General features: G+C 49.9%; 9 protein-coding genes across 9 annotated transcripts in view; all 9 read left to right on the top strand.

The window, feature by feature from the left end:
- Positions 1 to 5,279, top strand: part of Pmar_PMAR026501 (hypothetical protein) — a gene marked incomplete at both ends in the record, with an annotated part of 5,691 nt that extends 412 nt beyond the window's left edge. Inside the window, 24 exons of the mRNA XM_002773205.1 lie at positions 17 to 196; positions 398 to 429; positions 580 to 681; positions 868 to 1,057; positions 1,098 to 1,168; positions 1,216 to 1,359; positions 1,404 to 1,447; positions 1,765 to 1,900; positions 1,952 to 2,004; positions 2,059 to 2,173; positions 2,547 to 2,859; positions 2,907 to 3,147; positions 3,288 to 3,441; positions 3,498 to 3,614; positions 3,661 to 3,804; positions 3,847 to 3,936; positions 3,982 to 4,079; positions 4,125 to 4,210; positions 4,257 to 4,339; positions 4,455 to 4,609; positions 4,677 to 4,775; positions 4,822 to 4,930; positions 4,974 to 5,064; positions 5,113 to 5,279. Of these exons, the coding sequence (XP_002773251.1) occupies positions 17 to 196; positions 398 to 429; positions 580 to 681; positions 868 to 1,057; positions 1,098 to 1,168; positions 1,216 to 1,359; positions 1,404 to 1,447; positions 1,765 to 1,900; positions 1,952 to 2,004; positions 2,059 to 2,173; positions 2,547 to 2,859; positions 2,907 to 3,147; positions 3,288 to 3,441; positions 3,498 to 3,614; positions 3,661 to 3,804; positions 3,847 to 3,936; positions 3,982 to 4,079; positions 4,125 to 4,210; positions 4,257 to 4,339; positions 4,455 to 4,609; positions 4,677 to 4,775; positions 4,822 to 4,930; positions 4,974 to 5,064; positions 5,113 to 5,279 (3,014 nt within the window). The remainder of the gene's footprint in view (positions 1 to 16; positions 197 to 397; positions 430 to 579; positions 682 to 867; positions 1,058 to 1,097; positions 1,169 to 1,215; positions 1,360 to 1,403; positions 1,448 to 1,764; positions 1,901 to 1,951; positions 2,005 to 2,058; positions 2,174 to 2,546; positions 2,860 to 2,906; positions 3,148 to 3,287; positions 3,442 to 3,497; positions 3,615 to 3,660; positions 3,805 to 3,846; positions 3,937 to 3,981; positions 4,080 to 4,124; positions 4,211 to 4,256; positions 4,340 to 4,454; positions 4,610 to 4,676; positions 4,776 to 4,821; positions 4,931 to 4,973; positions 5,065 to 5,112) is intronic.
- A 726-nt stretch (positions 5,280 to 6,005) lies between these two features.
- Positions 6,006 to 7,000, top strand: Pmar_PMAR026500 (hypothetical protein; the record flags this gene model as incomplete). The annotated part of the gene is made up of 6 exons (XM_002773204.1): positions 6,006 to 6,083; positions 6,124 to 6,248; positions 6,299 to 6,386; positions 6,705 to 6,786; positions 6,837 to 6,886; positions 6,932 to 7,000. The coding sequence occupies 6 exons, from the start codon at positions 6,006 to 6,008 to the stop codon at positions 6,998 to 7,000; spliced, it is 492 nt and encodes a 163-aa protein (XP_002773250.1).
- A 622-nt stretch (positions 7,001 to 7,622) lies between these two features.
- On the top strand, positions 7,623 to 8,803 carry Pmar_PMAR026499 (cAMP-dependent protein kinase type, putative; the record flags this gene model as incomplete). The annotated part of the gene is made up of 2 exons (XM_002773203.1): positions 7,623 to 7,669; positions 7,810 to 8,803. 2 exons carry the CDS (start codon positions 7,623 to 7,625, stop codon positions 8,801 to 8,803), a joined length of 1,041 nt encoding a protein of 346 aa, XP_002773249.1.
- Positions 8,804 to 11,029: 2,226 nt separating this feature from the next.
- Positions 11,030 to 12,982, top strand: Pmar_PMAR026498 (hypothetical protein; the record flags this gene model as incomplete). The annotated part of the gene is made up of 12 exons (XM_002773202.1): positions 11,030 to 11,130; positions 11,176 to 11,292; positions 11,339 to 11,455; positions 11,537 to 11,596; positions 11,646 to 11,729; positions 11,770 to 11,829; positions 11,995 to 12,098; positions 12,146 to 12,196; positions 12,245 to 12,335; positions 12,402 to 12,524; positions 12,584 to 12,702; positions 12,786 to 12,982. 12 exons carry the CDS (start codon positions 11,030 to 11,032, stop codon positions 12,980 to 12,982), a joined length of 1,224 nt encoding a protein of 407 aa, XP_002773248.1.
- Positions 12,983 to 13,121: 139 nt separating this feature from the next.
- On the top strand, positions 13,122 to 14,352 carry Pmar_PMAR026497 (hypothetical protein; the record flags this gene model as incomplete). Its single annotated transcript, XM_002773201.1, has 8 exons — positions 13,122 to 13,166; positions 13,229 to 13,315; positions 13,363 to 13,437; positions 13,493 to 13,615; positions 13,661 to 13,721; positions 13,778 to 13,837; positions 13,896 to 13,989; positions 14,130 to 14,352. The coding sequence occupies 8 exons, from the start codon at positions 13,122 to 13,124 to the stop codon at positions 14,350 to 14,352; spliced, it is 768 nt and encodes a 255-aa protein (XP_002773247.1).
- A 1,908-nt stretch (positions 14,353 to 16,260) lies between these two features.
- Pmar_PMAR026496 (protein thiJ, putative) lies at positions 16,261 to 17,169 on the top strand (the record flags this gene model as incomplete). The annotated part of the gene is made up of 7 exons (XM_002773200.1): positions 16,261 to 16,332; positions 16,387 to 16,488; positions 16,544 to 16,639; positions 16,689 to 16,772; positions 16,823 to 16,912; positions 16,971 to 17,051; positions 17,098 to 17,169. 7 exons carry the CDS (start codon positions 16,261 to 16,263, stop codon positions 17,167 to 17,169), a joined length of 597 nt encoding a protein of 198 aa, XP_002773246.1.
- A 1,871-nt stretch (positions 17,170 to 19,040) lies between these two features.
- On the top strand, positions 19,041 to 19,526 carry Pmar_PMAR026495 (Inner membrane protein yccF, putative; the record flags this gene model as incomplete). The annotated part of the gene is made up of 3 exons (XM_002773199.1): positions 19,041 to 19,059; positions 19,090 to 19,247; positions 19,296 to 19,526. 3 exons carry the CDS (start codon positions 19,041 to 19,043, stop codon positions 19,524 to 19,526), a joined length of 408 nt encoding a protein of 135 aa, XP_002773245.1.
- A 376-nt stretch (positions 19,527 to 19,902) lies between these two features.
- On the top strand, positions 19,903 to 21,582 carry Pmar_PMAR026494 (hypothetical protein; the record flags this gene model as incomplete). Its single annotated transcript, XM_002773198.1, has 2 exons — positions 19,903 to 20,124; positions 21,538 to 21,582. 2 exons carry the CDS (start codon positions 19,903 to 19,905, stop codon positions 21,580 to 21,582), a joined length of 267 nt encoding a protein of 88 aa, XP_002773244.1.
- A 214-nt stretch (positions 21,583 to 21,796) lies between these two features.
- The window catches only part of Pmar_PMAR026493 (Lysosomal alpha-mannosidase precursor, putative), a gene marked incomplete at its 5' end in the record, with an annotated part of 7,666 nt that continues 2,782 nt past the window's right edge, over positions 21,797 to 26,680 (top strand). Inside the window, 13 exons of the mRNA XM_002773197.1 lie at positions 21,797 to 21,982; positions 22,022 to 22,100; positions 22,145 to 22,248; positions 22,290 to 22,449; positions 22,491 to 22,597; positions 22,685 to 22,809; positions 22,930 to 23,072; positions 23,131 to 23,174; positions 23,388 to 23,533; positions 23,579 to 23,671; positions 23,785 to 23,909; positions 23,957 to 24,069; positions 24,113 to 24,454. Coding sequence (XP_002773243.1) covers positions 21,797 to 21,982; positions 22,022 to 22,100; positions 22,145 to 22,248; positions 22,290 to 22,449; positions 22,491 to 22,597; positions 22,685 to 22,809; positions 22,930 to 23,072; positions 23,131 to 23,174; positions 23,388 to 23,533; positions 23,579 to 23,671; positions 23,785 to 23,909; positions 23,957 to 24,069; positions 24,113 to 24,454 — 1,767 coding nt within the window. The remainder of the gene's footprint in view (positions 21,983 to 22,021; positions 22,101 to 22,144; positions 22,249 to 22,289; positions 22,450 to 22,490; positions 22,598 to 22,684; positions 22,810 to 22,929; positions 23,073 to 23,130; positions 23,175 to 23,387; positions 23,534 to 23,578; positions 23,672 to 23,784; positions 23,910 to 23,956; positions 24,070 to 24,112; positions 24,455 to 26,680) is intronic.

Here is a 26,680-nt window from a genome sequence, read left to right as displayed (position 1 = left end):
GAGCCGCTTTCGGTAGAGGTGCCCTCCGACAATCCCCCCAACTTCGTCATCGAGCTCATCTTCGGTGGGCCGGACCTCGTGGCTGAGTACCAGTGGGCGGCGGCTATTGCCTGTCCTGGGGCGCCCCTTGAGGCCACTTTGGGGAAGCGACGGAAAGCCGAGGATGAATTTGACTTTGATGAGAACTGCCAGGAAAGTATATTTGCGTCATTCAGGATTGAAAATGTCCCCAAACAGAATTTTCGACAATCGGTTTCTTCAGTTATGTAGCAGAGGTTACGGAGGCGTTGCGCTGTGCAGGGGTCGGCCTGTAGTGATCCTGGAAAGACATTTTAGTTTTCCTTCTCATGAATATCTCCTCGGAGGTGATCAACTTCGGGATTATTCCCCATCATAGGCCTTCATCCCGACACATCTTCCTTCGAAACGGTAAGGGGGAAAACTATGTCGTTTCTGGGTATGGGAAGTCGACTACGCGTGTGAAAGTTCTCAACTGAGGATGGCCTTTGATGGAATCTTGTGGGTGAATTTATGCAACTATCCCGGCGACAATTAATTCCGCAGCATTCTTGTTGGCAGGCTCTCCGGAGGAGCAAGAGTTCTCGTTTGTCCAGCAAGACAATGGGAGTGCAGGAAAAGTTGAAGTCCGGATTCAGCCGGAATCGTCAACAGTCCCTCCAGGTGATTCCGTGTCGAATATGCTCCTACCGCTCCTCCTCGAACTTTGCCATCTAACTCGCGTATGGCTGTTTATAAGTCGTAAAGTTATGGAGGTCGACATTATAAAAACTACGAGGCGAACAGAATTGAGCCCATCCCGCCCCTCGTGGGTCTTTCCAACACCGTGTTCACTATCAATGGTTTTAGGAAGTACCCACATCGAATAGATATGAATCCCACCAGAAGCCTTCTAGTGTGCTCGATGTCTCAGGTGGCAGCTTACGTGTGATGGCCACAGTTACTGCTTTGGACTCTTCGACCACCGGTAATCCTTTCGAGGTGCGGTATGATGTCCATATGGGCGGGAAGAATACGCCTGCTGGTCTGCAGTTGATGGGTAAGTCGTTTTCCTTCTACGTTGGTTGAGACGTTCGTAGGGACATTCATAAAACAAGACCTAGAGATGGTAGTCGAAGGCGCCGACCCTGACGTGGTAGATCTGGGTCAGGTAGTACTCGAAAGGTCTCCATTCAGTTGAGATGAAGCCTTGCATAGGTCTATTGTGGCCTCCGGAAGACCAGCAAGATCCGCCTGATCAACAAGGGGGCACTCAGTTTGCCCTTCTGTGTGTCTATAGAGGAAGCTGGCGAGGTCCCACCTGGAGTACTTGAGGTGACTCCTACAGGTGGTGTTGTCGAGGTAGACTGGGAGTTTTTAAAGGGTCGTGGATGCGCTCATTGTAGGCCTTCGATACGATCATCCTCCACGTATCATTTCATCCACCCAGGTGAGCTCGTTTGGTATTGTTCTCTCTCTCTGGTGTGTGCTAGTGAAGTAGATGGAGAATAAATAGTCTTTCCGATCCGCATCGTCCCCACGGTGCGTGTTAGTTGGACTCGTTATGACGTACATCAGTTCACGAGGGGTCAGTTTTTAGTCTATTAAATTGCCTCGTTCATCACGTCGAGGAACGGTGGATGTTAGTGACCTCTCCTCCATCTACTCCACTAGGATATCAGTTTCTTAAGATTAGCAACTCATCGTGTCCAGTCAGTAGAAGCTGCCCTGCACTGTAGTGTGTGCTATGATCCTCGGTCCACGTAGATATATGGAGGAGAAAGGCTTCAAGTCCACCCGAGTGGCCCAGGAGATCGTCACGCAGTATAGGTGTATAGTGAAAGTTAATTCCGAGCATCTGCCGGATTTAGCGCTCGCCCGACCTGTTGTTGGCAGTGGCATTGTGAGCTAGAGGGCAGAGCTTGAGCCGATTCGGATGGTTCTCTTGCCGTAGGTGCCTGCACTCACGGTCTCCCGATCCTCTCTGGACTTTGGCGGCTGCCCTGTGTAATGCTACGGTCAGATTGTTGCGGGCGTCTGTAGGTGCTGTGTGTTTGTTAGTGGTGATCGGAGGGACTTTGTGGTCACCCTTCGCAACGAGCATGCCTCGCTACCTATCGATTGGGCAGTGCCTGGTATCTCCCACATCAGGGTCGAGCCGGCTGGAGGGAGGATTGTAATAGGCTGGACTAGTGGGGGGGGGGTTGAATTTCACGGAGATCTACTCTTTGTTGGATCTGCCTTCTGGGGGCTCGTTTGAGAAATTGAGGGGTGGAGTGGTAATGATGAGAATCACTGAAATATACTCAGACTCCCATATAGGGAATATCATAGGCGTATCTTTCGAGTGCTCTGTGATATTTGGAACGGTGAACAGCGGAGCGGTGCACTTAATGACATTTTATAAATTATAATCATGTATCAATTATGAACAAGTTTTAACGATTATAATTTTTATAGTGTGTGGATGTATTGGTGATGTAGAAGGCTTTGTTCGCTGGCTTGTGAATGAGAGCCTTCTTTTGCTCTGCATGCTCATCTTGTTGTAGGGACCGTTAATGGCACAGGAGGTTGTTATAACGTTTTCGCCCAAGGCACTTGGGAATCACCAAAGGGACATCAAAATCATGTACTGCGAGAATTTGTACAGTATAACAGTGTACGCCATTGGGTGGGGAGAGACCGCTGTGGGAGGTCGGGAGAAAAAACGCAAAGGGCTAGAGGCAATCGCGGAGGACTTCGCGCCGCGGTATCGGTTCGTGGATGAGGAGGATGTGAAGGCGCAGCGAGCACTGGCTAGTGTGGGTAAACGGGGAGGAAGGCCGGTAACATTGACCGGCTTGCTGAAAGAGGGACTTACTGGTAGTTACTGGGAAGTGTTTTGTATTGGTCCCGTGTGGTAATCGCAGGTCAAGACTTTGCGGAGTCTTCGAAGGTCCTGCGGGGTGTTCTCTTGGACCGAACAGGATATACGACACAGTTCACACTCTCGCCCAGTGGCATGCGGGAGCATTTGTTGAATAGGGAAGTCTATAACGAGTGCATTAGGAAACCGCCAAGGCTTGATGGAAAATCAAAATCCCGAGAAGTGGATATTTTTGATGAGGATGATATCGATCTGGGGATGTACAGGAAGCTGAAGGACCTGAGGTTATCAGTGGACGGGATAGTTCATGATAAGCTGTATGAGCTGAGACCAGCTGGGGGTGGTGACACAGTAAGATATCGTGGTGTCACCGGGAGAAGGCAAGTCCACACGGCTCGCATATGTATATGACAGTCCTATGTAGTTATACGCATGACGATATGGAAGCGATAGAGAGAAAGCACAAGTCGCGACCATCGACAGAAACCGAGATCAGCGATTGTGGGCAGTTCCTCGAGCCGTGGCAACTGGCCTTGATCAGCTGTGGTCCTAGCGTCCTTGACTTTGGAACAATCTTTGTGAGGCTTGCCCGCATGTTGCTCTCGGTCCTGCTCAGCTGTTGTGAGCCGTTCAGGTCCGGTCCTCGGCTACCCGCAGTTTTTCTGTATTCAACGACTTGGCCTCGTCAGTGGTGGTCACGGTAGAGACAGCAGCTATCGAGGAGCTTTCGAACAGCTCTCCTGTTTCTCAAGTACATCGTTCGTTCCCACTTTGATGGTCTTTTATCACACTCCTAGGTGATCCCCTCGGCTGCTGCTGGTGGCTTTGATATCGTTATGAGCTCGGCTGCAGTCCAGCAGTTCCAGTGTCCAGTCACTGTCACTATCAATGGGAAGCACAAGCGAAAATTCCTCGTCAAGGCGGCGGTCATTCCGGTTACTGTACGACCAATGAATAAATCGTCTCTACCGTGTTCTCCGCAGTTGAACGTTTCGGAGAGCAAGCTCGACTTCCGTGTAAGCGATGATGATCTCAATCAGACTTTGGTGAAACGCATCAGCTTGTCAAACGATGTAGGGTGATGGTTTACTGACCCTTGGGGATGCTGGTCGATTCAGGGTAACGCCGCGGCTACCTATGCATGGACGGTCTCTCACCCGGATTCTTTTTCTGTGAGATCCATCGATAGTACAACCGCGACTATCATATGTCCCAAGTGAGCATGATGAGCTTGTAGAGCGGTTACGCTGTAGCGTCTCAGTTCCCATTCGGTACAGGAAATAGTATTCACGCCACCTGCAGACGGCAAACCAGTCCAGGGTACCTTGACATTGCGAGTTGAGGATGGTATGGTATTCAAATGACTGTTATGCTGATGATGGTACCGCTTTAGGGGTGGAAAGGATCGTTAAAGTCCACGGTCACTGCCCGTCGGCCTCGTGTCGATTCGTGACGAAGCGGTGTGACTTCGGTACGGTAGCTTGTGGTATGATACACACGCGCACGGTCATCGTAGGCAACACGGGCCAGCATTCAGCGGCGTTCAGGGTGAGGTAGCCGAAACGCCAGGCAAAATGCTCAATGGTGACAGGTGGCTGAGGTTCCCGTCGGAGTGGAAGTTAAACCTCGTCGTGGTTTATTGCCGGTTCGTGGGCGCCTCGGGCTGATTGTGCAATTGACCGTTCTCGAGCCGAGTCAAATTGACGGCAACATCACTCTGGCAGTACGCGCTGGGAAACCCATACGGTGAGTAGCATGTCGTGTCCACTGGGCATTGTTTAGTAACATCCCTGTGAGTGTCCTTTCTCCATAGGGTACCAGTACAGGCTGTGTTAGTTCTGCCGGACATCAGAATCGTTGAAGAGGAACTTCCGTTTGGCACCCTCACATTGGGGGGAATTTCGGCGACACCGTGAGAGGGATGGCAAGGCCGTTGCTGAGGGACAGTGTGCTTTCAGCTGCACCTTGGTGAACGCAGGAATTGTGGAATCTGCTGTTTACGCGAACTTCGCCTCGTACCCCGAGTTTTCTCTGGAGATGGTGAACGTACTGGATGCTGACAATGAGGTAGCCAAGGAACGAATAATGACTCAAAAATGTGGCCTGTAAGGTCGTGGATTTATCCGACACCGATGTGCGATTCATGACGGCCATGAGTGCTGAGGAGCTAGCTGCTGAGATAAGTGGGCACAAGAATACTGGTGAGTGACAAGGCGGAGGGAGCAAGCCGTGAGTGGCTCATTTAGCAGGTACTGCAATCAGCGACGAGGATACTTCTGAGCACTGTCCTGGGAGTGACGGAGAGAAGCCTGGAGCATACAAGTTGGTCATCCCGCCGGGATATACTGTACAGACTGAGCTCATCTACCACCCACGAGAAATCGGTTCCAAGGTCAGCGTTCGTCTGAGGATATGATTGACTTCTGCTGCAGGCCTTTGAGTTCCCTATGGTCCTAGCAGGAGGAATGCCAGTGTCGAATGAGCTGTGCAGAATAGTGAGCGCTGAAGTCCTACGGCCGAGATGATTCTGGCCAGCGGAGGTCGGCATTCTCCAACGTGGTCCCCTGCAGTGTGCCTGTTATTGGCTCACTTCAGAGTACTTGTTGTTCATCATGTTCTGAGAATTGGTTGTACTTGGTACCAACGGCCATTTTGTTGAAGCCAATAGGGGGAGAGGGCAGTACCACTCCTCGAGTTAATCGTAGGCTGACACCTCAAAGCTATAGGGATATACATGAGATCTTCAACTCCACAGAATTCTGCTCATGGTCAAAGTGAGCTCTCGAGACTGTGTAGAATTCGGAGTATCCTATAAATGGCACGAGCAGCTTTTCGTAACTTCACTGCCGTTAATGATGGCATTCAGAGTGTGCATCTGGCCGAGCTTTACTGAGTGTAAAAAATTGGTCATAGAATTCCTAGGGAAGTGCTTTATTAGTCCATGGAGCATGACTCATTAAGAACATTGACAATTTATTTAGATTAAAGTCCGACAGAGGCTGCCTTGTGTTCAAGGGGACGGCTTCCAAGCTTTGCATTTTTCAGAGGCTCTCCTCTCTCTCTTGCCGGGATCGATCCGGCTATGCGATCAGGGCCTTCCGAAGCGTCGCCGTTGTTTGAGCAATGGTTGAAGCAAAGAACGATGAGTATAGTCCATCCACCGCTCAGTCACTTGGAATGGGTACGTCGGAAGGAACTCTTCGGCGAAGGGATCAGAAAGGTAAAGCAGAAGCGAATTTTTCCGGTGCATTTTCGTCTAGGTGAACAACATTGCGTTATTTTATAAGTACCCTCACCTGGTCCCCAAGGAGGATCCAACTATTGATAGACTGGACCGGGGAAGTCGCAAGCGCTCTGTTAGTTCCGATCCGAGTGGTATTGAGAAGTAAAAACTGATCGTCCATGTTATCTGTATAGCATAGGAGCATTTCTCAGAGCTCGTGAGAAGAGAGAACCTCCTGGCTGGATGCCCGTCCCGATGACGGACCGCGAACAGAACTTGCTCAAGCTCATATGCACTCGCGTAGGTCTCGGCTATAGATCTCTCTTATGTTCATTCAAACTCGAACTTCAGTCAAGGCTTGGGTGCTAGCATTTCTCTTCCGTGTGTTTTTGTCGGTTTTGGTTCATTAGAGTTTCACCCTAGTGATATGAAAAACTTTAGTGAAAAATATATTTCACGGCTACTGCATATCACTGCGAATATCGTGTTTTTCATAGACTATTACGCCACTTCGCGTGAAACGGGTGGAATTCCAATGTTTTGTTTCCACAGTACTTGCCGAGAGAGTCACCAACATTAACACCTTCGGTACGGCTCAAGATCCGACGCTATTTGCAGTACTTGATGTTCATCGACCCGGGCTTCAAAGACTTCCTTTTGTGTAGCTCTGAAAATGCCGCGAAACTCCTCCAGCAGATAGGTAAGACCATTCTTATTGGCTCGAGCCTCTGATTTCGTCCCGTGGTTCAGGGCGACTACTGGCGGCGAGAGACAACAAACGGTTGCCAGTTCATAGGGCGGTGAGTTGCTCATCGTGGACCGAGTCTTTAGTGCTATCTGGTCAGGTCCAAATTGCGACTTCATCTTGTGTGCGAGTTCCGAAAGAGCTTCGGGATGAGGAGCCGATTATGTAGAATCTCATGTCGTCTTGACAAGCCAACTGTTGTCCACGTAGTTTCCTGTTGATGGTTGTGTTACGGAATGACGCTGCGATAGTTCTGGTCCCTGGCAATGGTCCATAAATGACGAATCTTCACCGGAGACTCACACTGCGTCATGTGCTACACTACGCCACTGCCATAGTCGCTACTTCATGCTTAGCCAGTAAGGCATCTAGAGTGAGGAGCCTTCCCGACCCAGAGCTCACTGAGATTCTGCTGTCTATAGTGTCCTATATCCTCCTGTACCAGTTCCGTCTGGGAACCGACATCTTCGTCACGCAGATGCTCCCAGTCATGCTTCTATTTCCGGGGCCTTTCTGGTGTATGGCGCTAGCAGGAGTACTGCACGCGGTCCACATAGCAGTCACCATGGATCCACCACATAGGCTGCGCGAAGCCGTTTTCTTGCGACTCATAGAAGTTGCTCTGAGCCTTCATGGAGTACATGTCCTACGCGACTATCGCCCTTGGCCCTTGCTTGGGCTCTTGGGAGTTGGTGCTGCCGCCCATTGGGAAGATGCGGAGCTGCTCTGTGACTTGCGGCAGTTGTGCGTTTGTCTGGGTGCAACGTGTTGTGATATAACATTATTTGTGAATGCATTTGGAGTTGCTGCAGTTGCCAGACGAGCTCGGGCCATATATGTACTCTCTCGGCTAGTGATCGGCGTGATACTGTTGATAGCATTTCCTCAGTACGCATTAACCACTGCTGTACTGTTGTTATCATATCTCACCTGCCAAGGCTGGATTGCTGTTGTCCGACCGATTAGTGTACCACTCAGTGAGATTAAGGTATCGGACAATAAGTCTCATCCTAGCGATCGCTGCCTCCTGCCTTTCTTCGAGTACCAGTTGCAGAAGCGCCTCGCCGAGGAAGTAGAGGAAATCGATGTCGGTCTGGAGACTGAATCCGATGATGAATTTGAAGACTGTGTTGATCCGTCTGTTCCCTTTTGTATAGAGCGCTTCCGAGAGCGTGCTGAGCTCGGGAAGGGCGAGTTTGGTCGTTGCGTGTGGGTCTTCGACGTGTCCACTGGTCGTGAGTTTGCCCTGAAGTATTTGAACAAGAGCATCTATCGTCGGAGAGGCCTCACTGCTAAAGCTGCTGAAGAGCTTCGCATCGTCAGTGGTATAAGTCACCAGAATATAGTTACTTTCTATGGAGCATACGAGACGGCTGATACTTGGGCTTTTGTCTTCGAGTACTGTATTCATGGCGACTTGGCGGCTTACATGTCTAGAAACAACCCAGTGGATCCCACAGTGGCCCTTGGTATGGCCTCCAGAGTGCTACAGGCGGTGAACTACCTCCATGAGCTGTGGATAGTATATCGAGACTTGAAGCCGGCTAATGTGGTTCTTGATTTGAATTACAATCCCAAGTTGTGTGATTTCGGTCTGGCTATCTGGCGAAGGAGTCCTGATGTCAAATGCAGGACGTTCTGTGGTAGCGCTGGGTACTGTGCACCGGAAGTCCGGGCTGGCCCGGAGTACGATGACAAGTGTGACATCTTCAGTTGGGGTGCTTTGCTCTGGGCCCTCGTCACTGGCATGCAAGCGCATCTCCATCGCTCGTGGCCATCTACACTCTCTGGGTGTGATCCTTGGTTCGAGGGCCATCTTGCGCGGTTCCCACCAATTGACCGTGACGGGGTTCGCGAAGTCCTTAACATGACGGCTCTGGCCAACCCTACCGAACGGCCGGACTCGGCCTACCTGTGCTTCGGGATTGCCCACATGCTTAGATGGCAGACGTATCCGTGTACGCTGAAGTGACTCTAAAGCACCATATGGCCATTGCCTGTTTGTATTATGTGTTTCATTTTCTTTGCTCTGCACTGTTCGCGTCAGTTGGGTTAATGAAGAGGGGGAGTTCGCATTAACCTGAGCCTCTTTCACGGGAATTTTCTCTCCTCGACGTCGGCTGAAGTTCTCCGCGTGTGACATGTGCACGCTTACAGTTTGCTCCAATGCTCACCCAGCGCCACTTACAAGGCCTCCCAATCTTTCTGATTCGGTCTTGCAGGCCGCCGTATCGGTTGTACTCCTCGGCTGCAACCCTTGAGGGGAAACACTATCGAGACCTCGGGGAGCCTCCGCTACCAAATACACATAGGGTGTGAGTGGAAACGCTCTGACGCCGAAACTTTGCCAGACCGATCGGTGTCACTATCAGTGATGTTTCTGTTTGCTGACGTGATTACTTTTGATTCGGTCCCTCCGGGATTCTTTGTTGCATTGTCATGTCTAGGTTCACAAGGTGTGGTAGTCGAGCGCTTGATGCTCAAATTGACTATCCACTCGAGGAGGTGCCTGTTATCCTGGCTGCGGGTCGGACCATCCTTGCTGACGACCGGATACGCTTCACTACAGAGGAATTGGAGGCTTTGCCTGAAGCAGAACTCAACGATGGAGTTTTCGTATGTCCTTTAAGGCAGCTATCGTGTCTCATCGGTGGTCGTCCTCGTCAGTGGGTGATGCGGTGCATGCAGAGAGCGAGGCTTTCTTCGACTATTGTGAACGGCCTGGTCCAGCGGGTATACGACAGAGTTGAATTTCCCAAACTTGGATTTCCCAGCACTCTGGATCGCAAGGTGAAGATACAGAAAACTCTGCACTGGAAAGATGTAGATGGTGCTCATTTGATGCCATGGAAAGTTACTGCTTGTATGGTAGGTCCCGGATGATGGCGAATACTGCAAGATCATCCCACTAGCTTATTGGACAGGGATGAACTTATGGCTAATATTTCAAAGAGTATCAGTTGACGGATATCCCTTCGGCAGTTGGCTGGCGAGTAAGTCGACTCCCGATTATGGTAGGGCCATTCTTGTCGTTGGCAGATGACCTTCTGGAGTGGCAATACATGCTCCTAGACCAGTGGATACGGATGGCTGGGGTACCAACACCGAGTGTTGGGATGGAGACTCATGTAGCCACGCTCAGCTCTCTGGCTTGTATAACGGATTTCGAGTTCTCGCCTGTAGCGCATGGAGCGCCTTCTAGTTGGCATGTCGCAAACACTGGACGAAGCTTGCTTTGCTGTGCCTCGCAATTTTGAGAACATCATCCGAGTCCCGAGACTCCCCCGAGGTAGTCATTACCGTGTCTATTGCCTACGTTTCTGGTGGTTTAGGAACTGCCTGTGTCTATAGCAGGAACTCTTGAGGTTGGTCCAACGACACACAGTGATGATGTCCCGCTGGCTATGCGGTTGGGGATGTTCTATCATAGTGTATGGAAAACAGTCTTCACTGGAGCGCACGACTTGACTGCTCTCGAGAAGCGAAGGTCAGCATAACGAAGGACTGCGCATGCTTCATTCTCGCTACTAGGCTGTACCTCACGACCATATACCTCCTCAAGAACCGGTCATTGCTATGGCACATGTCTCCACAACAGGCACGTGCGTTACGTGTTATGGTTCAAAAGTTGGTCCCTCTGTGTAGGTTTGCATGGCGCAGTGGCAATGGGCTGATATATGAATGAGTTCGCCTTGTCATGTGTTAGTTGTTTCTACTCTCTCTATTGGAGATTTGTGTTGTTATCGCTGGCCAATTATGTATTCGACTGTCCGCTCGAATTTAGGGAATTTCCAGAGTGAGAAGCTCGCCCGTATTTTTTTGCGGAAAAATGTCTCAAGGGGGAATCGAACCTCGGGTCTCGTGGATTTGTGCAAACTGCAGTAACAACGCATCGGAATTGATAGTACAGTACTTAGGTCACTGCTTCGTAGCCCGAAGCCATAATGTCTCATTCAGTATGCATCGAGATTCTCAAGGCTTCTGTTCGATGTGGATAATACGTTTCGAGTTTCTCTTTCGTTGTAGGGAGGGGTCTCTGGGCAAGTGACTAATACCGCAGTGTCTATTGTGCCGAAGGGTATTGTTGCTCACTATTACCAACGGTTGAACTATGACTGATGGGATACTACCCAGAGGGTAGTGAGCTTGTTGCATGTCTGAATGTGTCGTGGGCTGATCAGTAGTTCATTATATAACCATGGCTTCGCCGTCGCTCGAACGTAAAGAGCCTCAAGGCAGACCGCTGTACTCTTTCGAGCTGGCGGATATTATAGGTGCCAGCATGACACCAGAGATGCTGTACGTTGGTCGAATTCGCGATAGGGGTGGACTGTGGTCATTTAGTTACGAGCGATGGGTCGTACAGCGGGAGGAGCTAGAGACAGCACGGACGAGCGAATCCGAGCACCAAGGACGCTACGCCCAAGACCCCATCCGGAGGAGAGGTCTTGTTAGTGCCGGGTGATGGTGTTTTCCGAGCTTGCAATTTTGCTGAGGTTCTTTGTAGATATACTGGATATAGGAATCGTCGTAAGCCTGCTGGGACGAAGAAAAGCATCAGAAGGATGATACAGGAGCTTGCTCTGCCTCCACACCGTCGTGATGCGACGCCCTTTGCTACTAAGTAGGCTCACTATCGACCAGTGCTGTGCTTGCATGCGCTGTGTGTTGAAGTTGATGACATATTCAGTGGCGTCTCTCTTAGGACTTCTCGGTCTTGGAAGAAGTCGTCCTCTGCCTCGTCGCCGAGGCCAGAGGCTGCTCAGTAGGCTCTGTCAAAAGGCTTGTCACCCTCCCATTCTTCTGGATGGTAGGACGTCCCGGTCGTGGAAGACGTATGCTAGTAGAGGTGTGGGAACACCCTCCTGTTGTGGAGGGCCGAGGCCTGTCGCTGCAGAGTAAGCCCATCAGTCTAGCTTGGATTCATCTGGCTGGTAGGACTTCCCGGTCTTGGAAGAAGATCCCGATAGGAGGAAAGCAGCAGCCTCGTTTCACTAGGTAGGCGCTCTGTCCTCTTTGATAAGTTATTGCTTTTACTGTGTTGAGGCTCACGCTCGCAGAAAAGCTTTCGAGAGCGCCAACAGCCCGTAGTAGAAGCTTATACGTTACGCCCAAGAGGTAGTGGAGTGTCGTCCCATCGGTGAGTGTGAGGCGTGTGTTCAGGCCTAAGCGCGGTCCGTGTGGTTTCATGGGTCCATTGAAGCCGACAGTGCCTCGCACTCCTAAGACTCGAGAGGAACGGAAGAAGGAGGGGACCGAGGCCATGAGTGGGACACCTGTTAACGACCGCGTGTTGCCATTGTTATCACTTTAGGGATGCCTCGTAAGAAGAAGGTGCCGTCCATATTTAGTCGGATCGCTTCTTGTAATAGTCACTTTTGGTAGCACCTTAGATGTCAGCTGGGTTGTGTAGGTCGGCCGGACTATGTCAAGATGGGCCAACAGCGAGGAAAGACCACTTCGTTCGAGGTCTGGCAGAGGCAACAACGAGAGATCGCGAGGAAGTAGTTTCTGTGTATTTTATGAAAGAGAACTGGAGCGGGGCTCTACTATGAGGTTGTTGGTCTCAGGGAAGAGGAGGAGAGAGCGGCTGCGGAGGCTGCTGCTGCTGCTGCTGCGGAAGAAGAAGAAGCTGAGGCGGCGGCTGCTGCTGAGTTGGATCCGGCCCAGCAATCGGTACCGCTCAGGTCCGGGTAGGAGTGCTCTTGTGGATTTATTGCTGGTCATGGACTTGCTGTTCTATGATGTTTAGGCGGGGGGCCTTGCTCAACGGGAAGAGCGCGACTCTTGAACTTTCGGAGCACGAGCATCATGACCCCTCAGCCGATCATTCGCGTGGCCGATCATTGCAGCCACAACATATTGACAAATGTAGTTCTATGCGGTCTGAGCTACTGAGTTTTTCCTTGTGTTTTTGGTTGTTGCTCTTGGGAGAGCTCATGTGTGCTGCTCAGTGCATCACAAGAAAACAGGGGAGGTCGACGATGATGGTGATGATGGTGATAAAAAGGAAGGTGAGGAAGAGGAGGAGAAGGAGGAGGGCGAGGAGGAGACGGACAGTGAAAAGTCCAGCAGCTATGCGTCCTCGACTAAGAGCATACGAGTGGCGGAGCGACCGAAGATGCCCCGTTGGGCTCCTGGCTTTATGTAGGACAGGGATCACATCCACTAGGGGGACAGCTTTTCGTGTGTAGATTCAGCGACAAAGCTCGGCGGGGATATGTGCGGCCGACGTACGATATGTTACCGACGATATTCACAGGCCTCATCAGTGATGAAGAGCGGCGATTATGAAACTAGCTAAGGTCCGTGGAGGAGCGCTATCCTTACAGTGTGTGGCAAATCTGTCTCGGAAGACTCGATCCTCGTATGCATGGTGTTTGTATGATGTTCTCAGAAATATGGTATGAGCATTCTCGATGTAGAGAAGGTGAAGAAGGAGCTCGACAGCTACGATGCGGATAACTCGGGGACTATTGACAGGGTGAGAAACTGTCCAGCGAGAGGGCCCTGACTGTATCTGTTGGGCAGGAGGAATTCAATACCTTTATTCGGAACGTATTTGGTGCTAAGGACAAGTATGATATCCCTGCGAGGAGGTTGGAGGTAGTCCCTTGGGGAGCTCAGATGATATGGATGCTGCGGCGGTTCTCACTCTTAGGAGTTCTGGAAGATGCTGGATACTGATCAGAAGGGGGAGGTGACGTTGGAGGAGTTCGTCGGATTCTTTTGGAAGTACTTCTGGACAAGAGGCGGCGATGTTCCAGGCGCTCAGCTTAGTCTTGTAAGCATGGCCCGGCCTGGTTTATTATATTCCCGTTCGTCTCAGCTCGACTGTATAGGGAGAGTCCCGACGTGGTCAGAAGAACGTATCAATGGGATTGCCTTTGGTGAGGCCTTTCATGTGTCGTATGTTAGTGTGGTTGAATAGTTGTTGTCGGTGTAGGACATTTGCTCAATCGTCTCAATGACGCTCTCGAGGGGGAAGAGTCCGAAAGCGATGAAGGTAGTAGGAAGCCGACGCCGCATGACTCATCATGAAGGACGTGGTGTTTCCAATTCAGATAAGGGGTGTGTTGAGCCTGAGCCTGTGAGCCTTAAATTAGTTAAAGCTGTGCTTCTGAGAATACTGGAGAAGAGACTGCGGAGCTATCCGTCGTCGTTTTAATTTACCATGGGTCTTACCAGCGTGTTGGAAGCATTGCCTTGTGTTGCTGTGAATGCGAGGGTTCGAATCCGGGCGGCTCCATTTTTCTGGTTGATTTATGCTTTTGTTGATTACTGTGATGTTGGATCAGATTCCGGCCCCCTTTTTTACAATACTCTCTCATGAGCCTCTTGGTCATGTTTTTGGTGGCCTCTTCCATCGCAGTAGCTGCGATGGCGATACGAGGGAATCCGTCGGCATTGCGAGTCGACAGTGTGGCTCGCAGTGGTCGGGCGAGCGACGTCTTGCAGGCTCAGACAGAGGAGACGATCAATGGTTACATGCAGACGGTTAAAGGCGTGCTCTCGCAGTGAGTCAATGGGAGTCTCTTCAGAGGATACCTAACGTGTGCCTTGCTAGATATGGTGGAGGTCTTCCGCCGGGTGCTGGGGGCGGTCAGGTGGTACTCCAGCCGCTGGTTGCTGGTACTTCTCTTAGACCAGCTGGATCCCCGGATACTTCTGTGCATCTGATATTTTTGAGTAGGGAATTTCGTGGCGCGTGACGGAGACTTACTGAGCTTGTGCAGGTTGGATGCTGTGTGCCTTCATCCTCGGGATCATCGTTGCCGGCGTGTTGTGGTATCTGCAGCAACAGCAAAAGGGGGAGCCTCGAAAACCTACGAGGAGGCTGACGCGACCCGTAGTGAGGAAGGTAGCATGCTGTAGTGGGCCCGAAAATATCGTCTCCGTTTGTCAGCGAGTGACTATGAGGGATAAAGTACGGTCGTGCTATAATGTCGATAAGGAGTCCACGTGTGGTACGAGTGGTAAGACTCGCAGCGTAAAATGATGGTCATTATAAATGGGCTTGTAGGCTCTATAGGGTCCCCGGCCTCATCGATAGTGAGTGGTCGTGGAGATAGACCGGGAAGTAGATAATTTTCGTACCGCACTCTGGTGGAATTGCCATTGCCAGGTCCTTGTCGCGTGAAGTTGCCAGTGACCGTTGTGTCTCCTGAGGAAGCTATTGAGGCGATAGACAGGAGAATCCAAGCGGTGAGAGGGGAGTCTGGAAAGGGGGACGATTGAACATTTTCGGTGTCAGGCATTTACACCGTATCGCAACAAGATGTCCACAAGGCCAACCAGTGAGGGCTCTACCGTCTCGGCTAGGTTTGTGCAGCCAGCAGTAGTTCAATTGGTCTAGTCTAGTTCCCTCAGCTCGGCATCACAAGCGTCTTCAGTCTCCTCGGTGAAGAGGCTCCATCCAATATTCATGATGAAAGCCTCTAGCCAGGCAGCTGAGGGCGACAGCAATACTACGTTGGCCGGTGAGGAATTGGCGTATGTTCTTCCCTATTGGATGTTGGTATTTTCTCAGCTAGCACTCGACTGTGAAGTTGAGGAAGCGGCGTTGTACAGTTGTCTCTTTTTGTTGTACTTTTGCTTGTATCACTACCTCTAGTTAGTGCAGCTAGCCTTCAGAGAGCCCCAGCCGCGTGGAGTCTGTGTGGAGTGAGCGTGCATGTTTGCGATGGTGAAGTCGGCACTTGTTGTAGTCGTCTATCGGCTTGCGTTATAGTTCTAGCCTGTCAGCAGTGGTGTTGGCACGAAGTGGTTAGTGGAAGACTACTGATAGGGTGCTGGAGGTGAACTGAGACACGCTTGTAGGGATAGGAAAGATGTTCCTGTTTGCCAACCCAGATCTCTGCGAACTAGGTGATACCGCAGTTGAATGAGATTACTGGCACGCCATCGATTGTGGGGTTGATTTCGGGATGGAGTGATGACGCTGTAGTGGACGTACAGCCTGTTGAGATCCACGTGAGGCTGTATGACACCAAAGGGCAGGTTTATTCGATTCTACACGGTTTCCTCATTTTGAGTTGTCCTGCGATATTTGCAGGAATTGTGGTATGCTAGGTGTGATGATAATGCAACCTGTGCAGATCAGAGTCGCTCTACTCGAGGCTCCTCTCAGAGCTAAAAACTATAAGCGCTAAAACACTTGTAGTTGAGGGCTGTTTGAGCTGCATTGTGTGCTGCTGTCCCCCTAGTAGAAACCCATTACCCTGAGGTCGATGTGGCGGACTCGTGTGAGTTGAGATGTTCGCAGTTCTCGAGATGTCTGCTTGCTATTGGCGCAACTCTTTTCTGTTCATTATCGCTGTATGATGTACATAAGATTTCACAGTTTGCTTTCCTCTGGCTGTACAGTGAGAATAGGCGGAGCTCGTTGAGTATTCAGTTCATTCATATATTACTATATTCATTTCAAGTATGCCTTCTGTATTGGTTGCCGTTGCTAACGACTCGGAAGAGATCGAGTTCAACGCTACAGTCGATGTGCTGGTAGGAACGCCGATCCGTGTAGCGTATAAGCTTTGCTGATGAAGTTTCTCTCAGGCCCGTGGTGGTTGTGATGTCACAGTTGCCTGTCCCGGTCGCGATCGCAACGTGAAGCTCAGTAGGGGTGTTCATGTTGTTGCAGATAAGACTCTTGAGGAGGTAGGGGTGCTCGTCGGCTGCCTCAGCCGGTGTAGTATATGGTTTTCCTGCTTAGGTCTCCGAGATGCAGTTCGATCTGATCGCTTGCCCTGGTGGCATGCCTGGCGCCCAGCACCTTGGAAGTGATGCGTTCCTCTGCACTATGCTCAGGGTAATGGTCGCGTCTTCGTTCTTTTGGTATGCTGAGGATCGTATTTCAGACCCAGCATACCGAGGGGAAGTGGGTAGCTGCCATCTGTGCCTCGCCAGCGGTCGTTCTTGCCCCCAATGGTATCCTCGATGACGTGAGTGATGGTCCAGCTCGTGGATTCGCTCATCTCACGAATGCTCTCAGGTCGAGAAATGCACATGCTATGACGCGCCTGTATTCCGCAATGTCATCAGCAAGAAGCTCAGCCCTGAACGCGTCGTTGTCTCGAACAAGGTGAGTAGTCTGCGCTTTCTACTAATAGTCCTGTATCAGCTCTATTTTCGTTGTTCAGGTTATCACCAGTATCGGACCCGGTTCGGCTATCGAGTTCGGCCTAGAATGCGTAGCTCAGCTGCAGGGTCGTGACAAGGCGGTAAGTGTTCGGCATAGTAATCTTCCACTAACCATTGTGTGCATAGGTCTCTGTCGCTAAGGCTCTGCTCGTAACTCCAGATGTCATTGAGCGCCTAGGAGCTGCTGGCAAGCTCTAAGGAAAGGCTGTAGACTGCACAGACTGTGCGAATCTTATATCGCTTATGTGAGTCAGAGTTCTCATTTCATGACATCTGTTGAGTTGACATAGTTCTGACACTTTCGGATAGAAACGCTGTTTTTAAATGTGCATACTATTAGCACTGCAGCCTAAGGCTCTCGAAGTGCGCTTCCCACTCATCATCGCTCATAACCGTGATGAGTTACGCGCAAGGAGGACCGGCCAACTCAACGTAGAAACTTCAACAGGCTTATGTTGCGCGCGAGATTTTCAAGGCGGTGGGTCATATTATGTACTTCCGTTATCATGCGTAATTCAGGTGGTATGGACATGGCTTTCCACGTGAGTTCCGGTCGCTTTGCTGTGCTCAATAACTGTCGATGTTTACTACACTACCCCGATGAGGACCCGAATAGGCTTTCACGAGGACACCTTGTGGAATCTGCAGCGTTGGGCATCCGGACGCAAGACCATTCGAAACACTGTAGAAGAAGTTTCATTACTATTTTTTCGCCCACTCCCAAGGACGCTTACTCTGACACTTACTTACAGAGAAATCGCTACGTTTGTGAGCGACTCGGTCTCGAGTTGGCAGTTCGATCAGGCTTAATAATCAGTCTCGTAGTTAGAACGTCCTCTCTTATTCTCAGTCGACCCCTATTTTCTATTTTCTGTGGGCAATACGTATACAGCCAAGCCTGTCCTTCGTGTAGAGAACCATGTCCCTAAATATCCGACAGCTACGACGAGCTCTGTTACTTGGGATAACTCCATTCATAATATCACAAAGGAAGGTATGAGTTGACGCCACTGCTCGTCATGAAGCGAAGGGAGTTCTCAGTTTTTGCCAAGTCAAATGAAGCGCCGTGGTGTAAGCATCCCTGGCCCAAGTCGCAATTTCTCGAGGAGCACGGCCGAGATCTGATAAATGAGCTACAGCCCGAGTCAACTGTAGAGCAGGTCGCTGCTCTCACGGCGGAAGTCATGTCACACTCGACCCCTGTGTGTTCCAGAGGTGGTTGTTGACTTTCTGGCTCCGCCCTGCTACTTGATGCTATCAGATCAGTGGGGTGCATCGACAGAAGCGATATCGACTTGGTCACCGGATGCCGAACATGAGTGGTGGAAGGTTCGAGCACCGTTCCTGGCGGGAAGCGAAGACTATATCACGTAGTTCCTCGAGAATGCACTCAGTGGGATTATCTGTGAATCTCGCAGATATGGCACAGTATCTCAAACCCTGCTTATCATGGACCGCGAATTCAAGACGACTCATCTGTGGATGCGGCCTATTACACTCGATGAGAGCTCGAACAGTTCGTTCGGGCCGTGGAAAAAGTTCGAATTCACTTGGCGGTGACGTTTTCAATAATGTGTCAAGCATCTATGTTATCTTTCAACTATGCGTGTTGTGCATTCAGGGGGTTGACACTCGTAACTTGAGTCAGGCATCTCTTCTGAGCGATAATACGGTTGTAGTATTCTGTCGTCGTTTTTGGATAGTCTCAAGTCGTACCCTTCGGTTAAAAGCTAGGGTTTGTTCAGCCCGGCCGACGAGTTCATGATGTGATGTGTGATTTTTTTGTGCCAAGATCTACCCTTGTAGGTCTTGCATTCGCTTCATTGATCTTTCTTCTATGTGAAGCAGCCCTATACTCAGAAGCTAGACGGCTAGTCCTGTTTGGGGACAGGTCTTGTGGGATGAGGAAACACGGTTACGCCAAATGACCGCGGCGGGTCAAAGAACTGTGTTGTTTTGTGTCGTTGTTGTCTATGCTGATGCTCACGCGAATCATCACACACAAGAAGACGATGTGTTGATGACCGTGTTGTAGTCCAAGCTTAAAGGTTGGCTTTTACACTCCGATTATGACCGAAATAATTATCAGTCAGGAAGAGGGCAGAGGCTGTTGTGCAGGTCTAGGCAACTTCTTCTGGATCTTACTCGCTGGCTGGTACACAGCTCTTATATGGTTGGTTCTCGCTGGTGTACTTTGCATTACTATAGTGGGTATACCTTGTGGAAAGCAGTGCTGGAAGATGACAAAGCTATCTTTCCTGCCTTTCGGTTATGAAGTAGGAACCATGCTCTCATCGCTATTCGGTAACGTCAGTTTTACTCAGGTTCGCGACAAAGAAGATGCCTCATGTTGCTGCAGTTGTTTGTGTAATTGTCTCTGGTTTATCCCGGGTCTGATCATTGCTGTCTTTTACATTATTGCTTCCCTCATTTTCTTCATCTCCATTATCGGAATTCCGTTTGGTGTACAATGCTGCAAGCTGGCCAAGTTGGCATTCAGTCCGTTTGGTCACGAAGTGGCGTTGAGAAACTCAGTCGAGGTGACTGAAGTTTAATAGCATTCTGCTACGAAGAAATTTTGTACTTTTTCGGCTACCTCGATTTTAGTCATCTCCTGCCTGATGACAACATATCAAGATCATTTTCATACCACTGAACTTGTCAGCAGCACCAAGCTGCAGTCGTTGTGAGTAAATCAAGTGCAGTGTTTAAAGGGGTCGTTCGGGTGGTGACTCATGAGTGAGGATTTCTCATGCCTCGTTGATGGTGGATCTATAGCTTAGTCGTAGTGGAAATCGGCTAATGTTAGTTCTCTGAGTGTTGTCATAAGATTCGCCGATTTCGGTACGGCGCAACTCCCAGGGCCGAGGATTCGGAGGAACTCGCTTGAGCATATTCCCCGCTTCATGAGTTATAACTCTTCATCCCTAAATGAGCTCTCCTGATACTGAAGTAGAGACCTTCCATGTTGAACGAAAACGTGGGTGCGCGGCCTGGGTATGCAACCTCCTCTGGATTGTGAGTGGGTCCTTCCTACCTGCTCTGCTCTGGTTTCTGCTGGCACTGGTGCTGTGCATCACCATTGTTGGTATTCCCTTTGGAGTTCAATGCTACAAGATGGGCAAGCTTGCGCTTCTACCATTCGGATATAAAGTGAGTCTTTCCTTCTGTCGAGTGTCCCGCATGACTACAGTGTCACTGCTTTTACTCTCATGGGTTCACGACGGAGTGTTGTTGTTTCAGTTATCGATAAGGAGTATCCTATGCTGTGCATCGACTGGTTGTGCACTGTCTGTGGTGGATCCGGGCATTATATTGCTATTTCGAGATTATCTGTGCTGTTATACATTATATCATCATGGAATACATCGGCATCAACACTGCAAGCTCGCGAAGCTCGGTATGCATCCTTTGTCTCGAGATCAGTCTGCGGGAGTCAGTCAGATGTATGAGTCTGGATCTGAGATCAGGCTTTGCTCGTCGTATTTCATACAATTACACTTACCAGGGCCCAGTAGTTGTCAAAGAATAACAGTTCTCATTACAGTGTCTCGTGTTCAAGTGTGGTCCAATCTCCGAATCGGGTGACACCTGAGTATCCTACAGTAGGCAAGGAGTCGTTGTTGTTGTTGTTGGAATCCCTTTATTTAGCCTTACTTAGTTCTCGTCGTTGTCAAATGATCGAAACGTACAGGGTCGAAGATCGGTTTGATCAATGTCTTTTTCAATATACTTGTCTTAGCTCTACAATTGGCATTCCATTCGGCTTCCATCCTCCGGGGCATGGAGGTCGCGCAAATATCCCCTGCGTCACTAACGCACTTTCTTCTCCAACTCTGAAAAGGGATACTTCCTTTCCAGTTGGACTTGGAAAAGCGGGCACTGTAGTTCGCTCCTGGGCAGTGATTATATCAATTGTCCCGGGCGATGAACAGTTAATTATACTTCGTGCAACACGCGTGCACACACTTTGTGCTCAAGCAGTTCGTCGTCTAGTGCTTCGCTGGAAACAGCTCCAGTTTAATTTACTCGTATTATTATCCTTTTCATGAGGTTTCATAACAGTGAAGCCGCCTGTACACAGGAGACTGTGAGAGAGGGGCAACTGAGTTAGCCATCATTCGAATATGATTTTTTACAGGACGGAAGTCTGTATCGAACCTGGGTGATCAGGGTAGAAGCAAAGTATTTTACCATCACACTAGATTGAGCTAGGAATGATGTATATCTCGGTTGACCAGGCCCGTATAACTGAGAAATGGTGCGATGGTTCCCAACACAACATAATCGAATGCTGAGCCGTAAAACATAACAATCTAGCACACATAACCAACACGAAACACACGTGAACCCATACACGACACACGTGAACACATAACACAAAGCCAGGATGTGCTCGCCAGAAACGCAAATATCATCTCCCGTGACCCTCCGTACGTAAATGGTACTCTTCAGTAAACCCACGTGTAGCGTTGTGAAGATTCAGATGGAGATTCTCCGTGGCCTTCATCTCAGGCTTGTACGGCGTTGGAGGATATTTTGCGATGGGGGGTCTTAGGTAATCAGGTCTGGCGATGCTCTCGTTTGTATCATCAGCACAAGGAGCTCTAAGCAGATACGGAGCATATGAGAGGATGCGTGCAAGACACGGAGGTTAAGGCTTGCTCGCCGTTTCGTTATACAATGATGTGGATATCGATGCATTGTTCCTGCGTATATGGACTTTGGCCGTACATTCTTGCACAGCGCTCCTCTACCATGGCTACTTTCTGGAGTTAAGACGTGGTTCACGTTTCCTCTGTTGTTGAGTAACCCCTCTCAACGTATGGCGATCGTACTTCACTTCATCCTACTCTTGACAGCGATCGCCACAGCCGTCGATGATACCAGCAGAGAGGCTAAGACCACGATGCTGAGGGTGGACGGTAACCTTATGGAAATACCACTCTCGCCCGGAGGGCCATACAACACCAGTGGTGGTCCGATCATTGATGACCCCCGCGTTATCAATGTAGCCACTGATTGAAATAGAGCCTTCGGTGATTCCTAGTTTGCTGCCAAGGTACACTTGGTTCCCCACACCCATAACGACCTTGGATGGTTGAAGACTGTAGACCAGTACTTTGCTGGTAGACCCTCCTATAGCTGCTAGGGGACATTTGCCCCGTTTCAGGCAGCCGAAACGCCATCCAGAACGCTAACGTCGGGCTCATACTAGATTCGGTTATCGCCGAGCTACAACTGGACAAAAACAGAAAATTCATCTACGTCGAGATAGTGAGGATCTATTGCATTAGAAGCTCTCACCGCCTCACTAGGCGTTCTTCGTCCGATGGTGGAGACGACAGTCCCAAGCCACAAAGAGAATCGTGAGGCAACTGGTGGCTGAAGGCCGACTCGAGTTCATCAATGCTGGTTGGGTCATGAACGATGAGGCCGCAACTCTGTACACTGATATCATCGACCAACACACTGCAGGTAGCGACGCTGGCCTCGTGCTTGCTAAAGACCACCTTCAGGCGCACTGAAGATCGCTACAGAGTTCTCCACGGATGCCTCTCCTCGAGTGGGATGGCAAATAGATCCCTTTGGTCACTCCAGTTTCCAGAATAAAGCCTTTAGGGAGGTAAAGGTGCCGTAGTAGTAGTAGTAGTAGTAGTAGTAGTAGTAGTAGTAGTAGTAGTAGCGAGTGCTGACACCAGACTGTTTCTAGATGTGCTTCGATGGTTGGCTTGTTGGCCGAGCTGATGCTCAAGACATGGCGATAAGAGAGGCTACTGGAGCTCTTGAGATGGTGATCCCGTTCCCATTCAAAATGGACGGTGTAAAAGTCTACAGGTATATCGCACGAGGAAAGGGAATAGTTCACATACCGTTGACAACTTCGATGGGATTTTCATGGGGCTCATGCACATGTAAGGTTAGCAGGCTTCACCATTTACGGTAACTAGTCTCAAGGTACTCTCCTCCCACAGGATTCAATTTCGATGTGCTCGGTTATGATCCACCTGTACAGGATGACCCCATGCTTGAGGACGTCAACGTCACGCATAAGTTGGACTCCCTGCGCGATGTGAGGCCTCCTCTGGCAGGAAGGCTCAGTCTCAGACTGTGGGCCCTCACAGATATGCTTTGACCAGGCTAAGTCTTACAACCCAGTGAACGGAGAGAGTGGGAAAAGCCAGAATATCATCCTAACGATGGTGAGGGCGAACGGATTCTGATGTGACTCACCTAAAGGAGACGGTCGCACTTTCGAGGCGAGGTTCCGAGTGGAACCTAACATGTGCAGCGGCTTCCTCTTTACGCTGTCCCCCGGGGATGAGGGCTATTTCCCACGGAGTCATGTTCGCTATCTTGTCTGATATGTATACCTCAGAGGTGCCTCATTGTGTAGTGTATGAACCCTCCGTCAGGGTATGGATTTCAACTACCAACAGGCGAAGACTTGGTTTCAAAACATGGACAAGCTCATTCACTATTCGAAGTTAGTGGCCGACCAGCAGCTGAGCAACCCGAGAGATAGCAGTCACATTCTCAACGTCTTCTACAGTAATCCGAGGTAGGCCGCAATTCCTTTTACCTCAGCTGAAGTCATCCCTCACAGGATCTACATCAAGTCCCGCCATGCGCAATATGATGGTGGTGTCGGCCTCCCTATTAAAGACAGCGATGAGGACTTTTTCCCTTACGGAGATGGGTACGTGAAAGTTCTGGATGTGGCCAAGCGCACCGTAGAAGCCGTCGACGGCGGTCACGCTTATTGGACCGGGTACGGATGCGTGGCGCTGACTGGTATCACAATAGGGCCAGATACTTTACATCTCGGCCCAACTTTAAGGGTATGGTCCGAGGCGCGGGTAGGACTTATACTGCCGCGAGGCAGTTGGTGGCCACAGCCGTCCACAGAGCTCAACAGGATCAACTCCGGAGTCTTGGTGTGTTGAAGGAGACTGAAGGAACTTCTCCACCACGGTTGTGTTAGAGAGGATGACCGACGCTGTTGGTATAGCTCAGCATCATGATGCTATTACTGGCACCGAGAAGCAGCATGTTGATGATGACTACTGTAAGAAACTGCACGAGGCAACAGAAGGGGTAAAAGGCACCTGCACAGTCGGGCACCATCATCTCCTGCTAGGTTATGGAATCCATTGTCATCCCCGAGACCATGTCGAGGTTTGGTCTTACCAATGGTGGTGGCTACTGCCCTCTCCTCAATGAGAGTATATGTTCCTGGACCGAAGAACTTTCGACAAGACCCTTCTCGGTTTTGATAGCGGTCTACAATCCCCTTAGTCACCCCATCACCTCCGTCGTATCGGTGCCCATTGCGTCACCGAAGCAAGAAGCGGAGTCTCCCGAGGCTGATGATAGTATCGAGCGTCATTCGGTTCAGAGAAGCCTTATGGGGTCATTGAAGCGCCACTGCCAAGGGGTGGCAGTCGCTGTTGAGAAGGCGGCAAGCAGGCAGAGTGTAAAGGTAGGAGCTCCTCTATGTTATCAACGACTCATTCCTCTCACCATGACCAGAGCTGGGTGACTGATAACGACCACCATCGTGGCACCCCTGCCCCTACACTATACTTCACAGCAGAGGATGTCCCTCCAATGGGGTCGGCAATCTACCGGTACAAGGCGCCCAACCAATACTACTACAGCATTTCCAGCTCAAATTGAAAATGGAACTTTCCATCGCTTTAACAATTCACCCAGAGTATCGAAATATCACCCAAAGTGATTAATCCAATAGTGATTCAAATTTAATGTGATGTACCGAGAGGACCCCCTCGACAATAGCTCATTGCTACTGTCAGTCTCAAGGTCGTCCCCTACAACTGATGAATGTGATTCGTATTCCTCTGTTGATGAGGAGGGTAACTCGATGAACTCTTGGGCAATTTATCAGCAATTTGCATACGTTATTGGAGCAATGGGTATTCTCTTGAAAATTAGGCTTGAAACTTCAATCGAACTGAAAATTCTGTAGATGAGCTACTTTCAACAGGATCACTTCCGGAGCCAACGGGCAAACAGCAACCTGCCCACAACAAGAGCAACAGCTTAGTGGCCGGTCCTCTGGCCCGTCCAGAACAAGTGTTGGCAACGAAAACTACAAGCTATTTTATGAAGGAGATGGGGGCAGTGGGGGACCGTACCGCTTCACTTTGAAGAACTTAAAGGCTGGTTTAGAGGTGGGTTCCGGGCAGTTTCGTATCTCCAACCTCCCCCAGGTCAAGTTTAACGTCACCCTTGCATACTATGAAAGCTCTGTGGGTTATGGGAGTGACATTTACGGACGTCAAGGCCAAGCCTCGGGGGCCTACATATTCCGACCCGATTGTCCGGAGGCACCATATGTTAGATCGATTCGATCCTGCCGACCGGAGGTGGCCATCACTCCTACAGTAAGCAAGCTGCTAATAGAATGCGTGGGGACTACACCTTTTCAATCTCAAATTCAGCAAGTGAAAGGACCATTTGGATAGATGAAATTTGATTTTCGACGAGTGAAAGGTGTTTTTCACGAAGTGAAAGTTCAAATTCGAAATGAAAGCTCGATTTTCGTAGACCGGTCGAAAGTGAAATTTCAAATTCGTGAATAAAATTTATGAATTCGGAAACGCAAGTTCAAATTCGTCGAACACAAGACCAATTTCGACCAATGAAAGCTCACTTTCACCACATCTCGATATGCGCTATTCACACTCCACGGGTTGACAACTCGCACAATGTGCGAAGACTGCTCGAGGTACTTATCAAATGTGAACAGTTATTGCACAGAGTGCACTTCACGAGTGGCTCTCCGGAGTGTTGGGTCCCGTCGGTCCGTCGGCCCGTCGGTCCGGGACCGATGTAACCCGCCGAAACCCGAACTTTTCGTAGAAGTTTGGTCCGGTTCGGTATTCGGTCCATCAAAGTTCGCTTCGGCTAGTCCGGTTCGGCGGTTCGAAAACCGAACCGAACATGTGCCGACCCCATTATCCTTCCGATATCATCAGAAGGGTAATGGACATTCTCCGTCGGGGAATCGAACCCGAACAATCTCCCGGTTTGAATCTCTGAAAATCCTCCGTTGCAAGTTTGTGAATTGCACTGTACTGTTCGGCATTACGGTGCAGCCCGTAGAGCATTTCATTTACGAATTTGAACTTTCATTTTCGACTGGTTTACGAAAATTGAACTTTTATTTCGAATTTGAACTTTCATTTCGTGAGAAACTCCTTTCACTCGTCGAGAATCAAGTTTCATTCATCTAATTTGTTCTTTCAATTGTTAATCTTGAAGGTGTCGTTAGCGGATGGGGGCGAGGCCCATGAGGGGGTATTGCTGTGAGCATATCCTTGCTAAGACAACGAGTTTGGATAACTTTCAGATGCTCAGGGGCCAAGCTGATGATGGGAATACACTGCGGTTGAATATTGCTCAACAATCATTAGAGGAAGAGGATGAGGGAGATTCGCCAGCTCTGATCGGGAGCTTATCTTTGAGCATCCCGCCGAAGGAGTCTGCTGTGGTGATATCGTGGGATGTGGCGATCGACGTTGGCGACGGTTTTGGGAAGGAGGCCGTCCTTGTAAGTACAGAGGGCTGTGGTGTAGACCAGGTTGCTCCCACGTAGCTACTGGACACGGACATCAATAATCATGATGGAGACTTCGTCACGGACAGCAACGGTAGGGATTGGGTACATCGCAGGTGAGGTACT

Source organism: Perkinsus marinus (genome assembly GCF_000006405.1).
Source record: "Perkinsus marinus ATCC 50983 genomic scaffold scf_1104296959216, whole genome shotgun sequence".
NCBI classification, from domain to species: Eukaryota; Perkinsozoa; order Perkinsida; family Perkinsidae; genus Perkinsus; species Perkinsus marinus.
The sequence above is the reverse complement of the archived record's forward strand: the minus strand, read 5'-3'. Positions and strand labels throughout refer to the sequence as shown.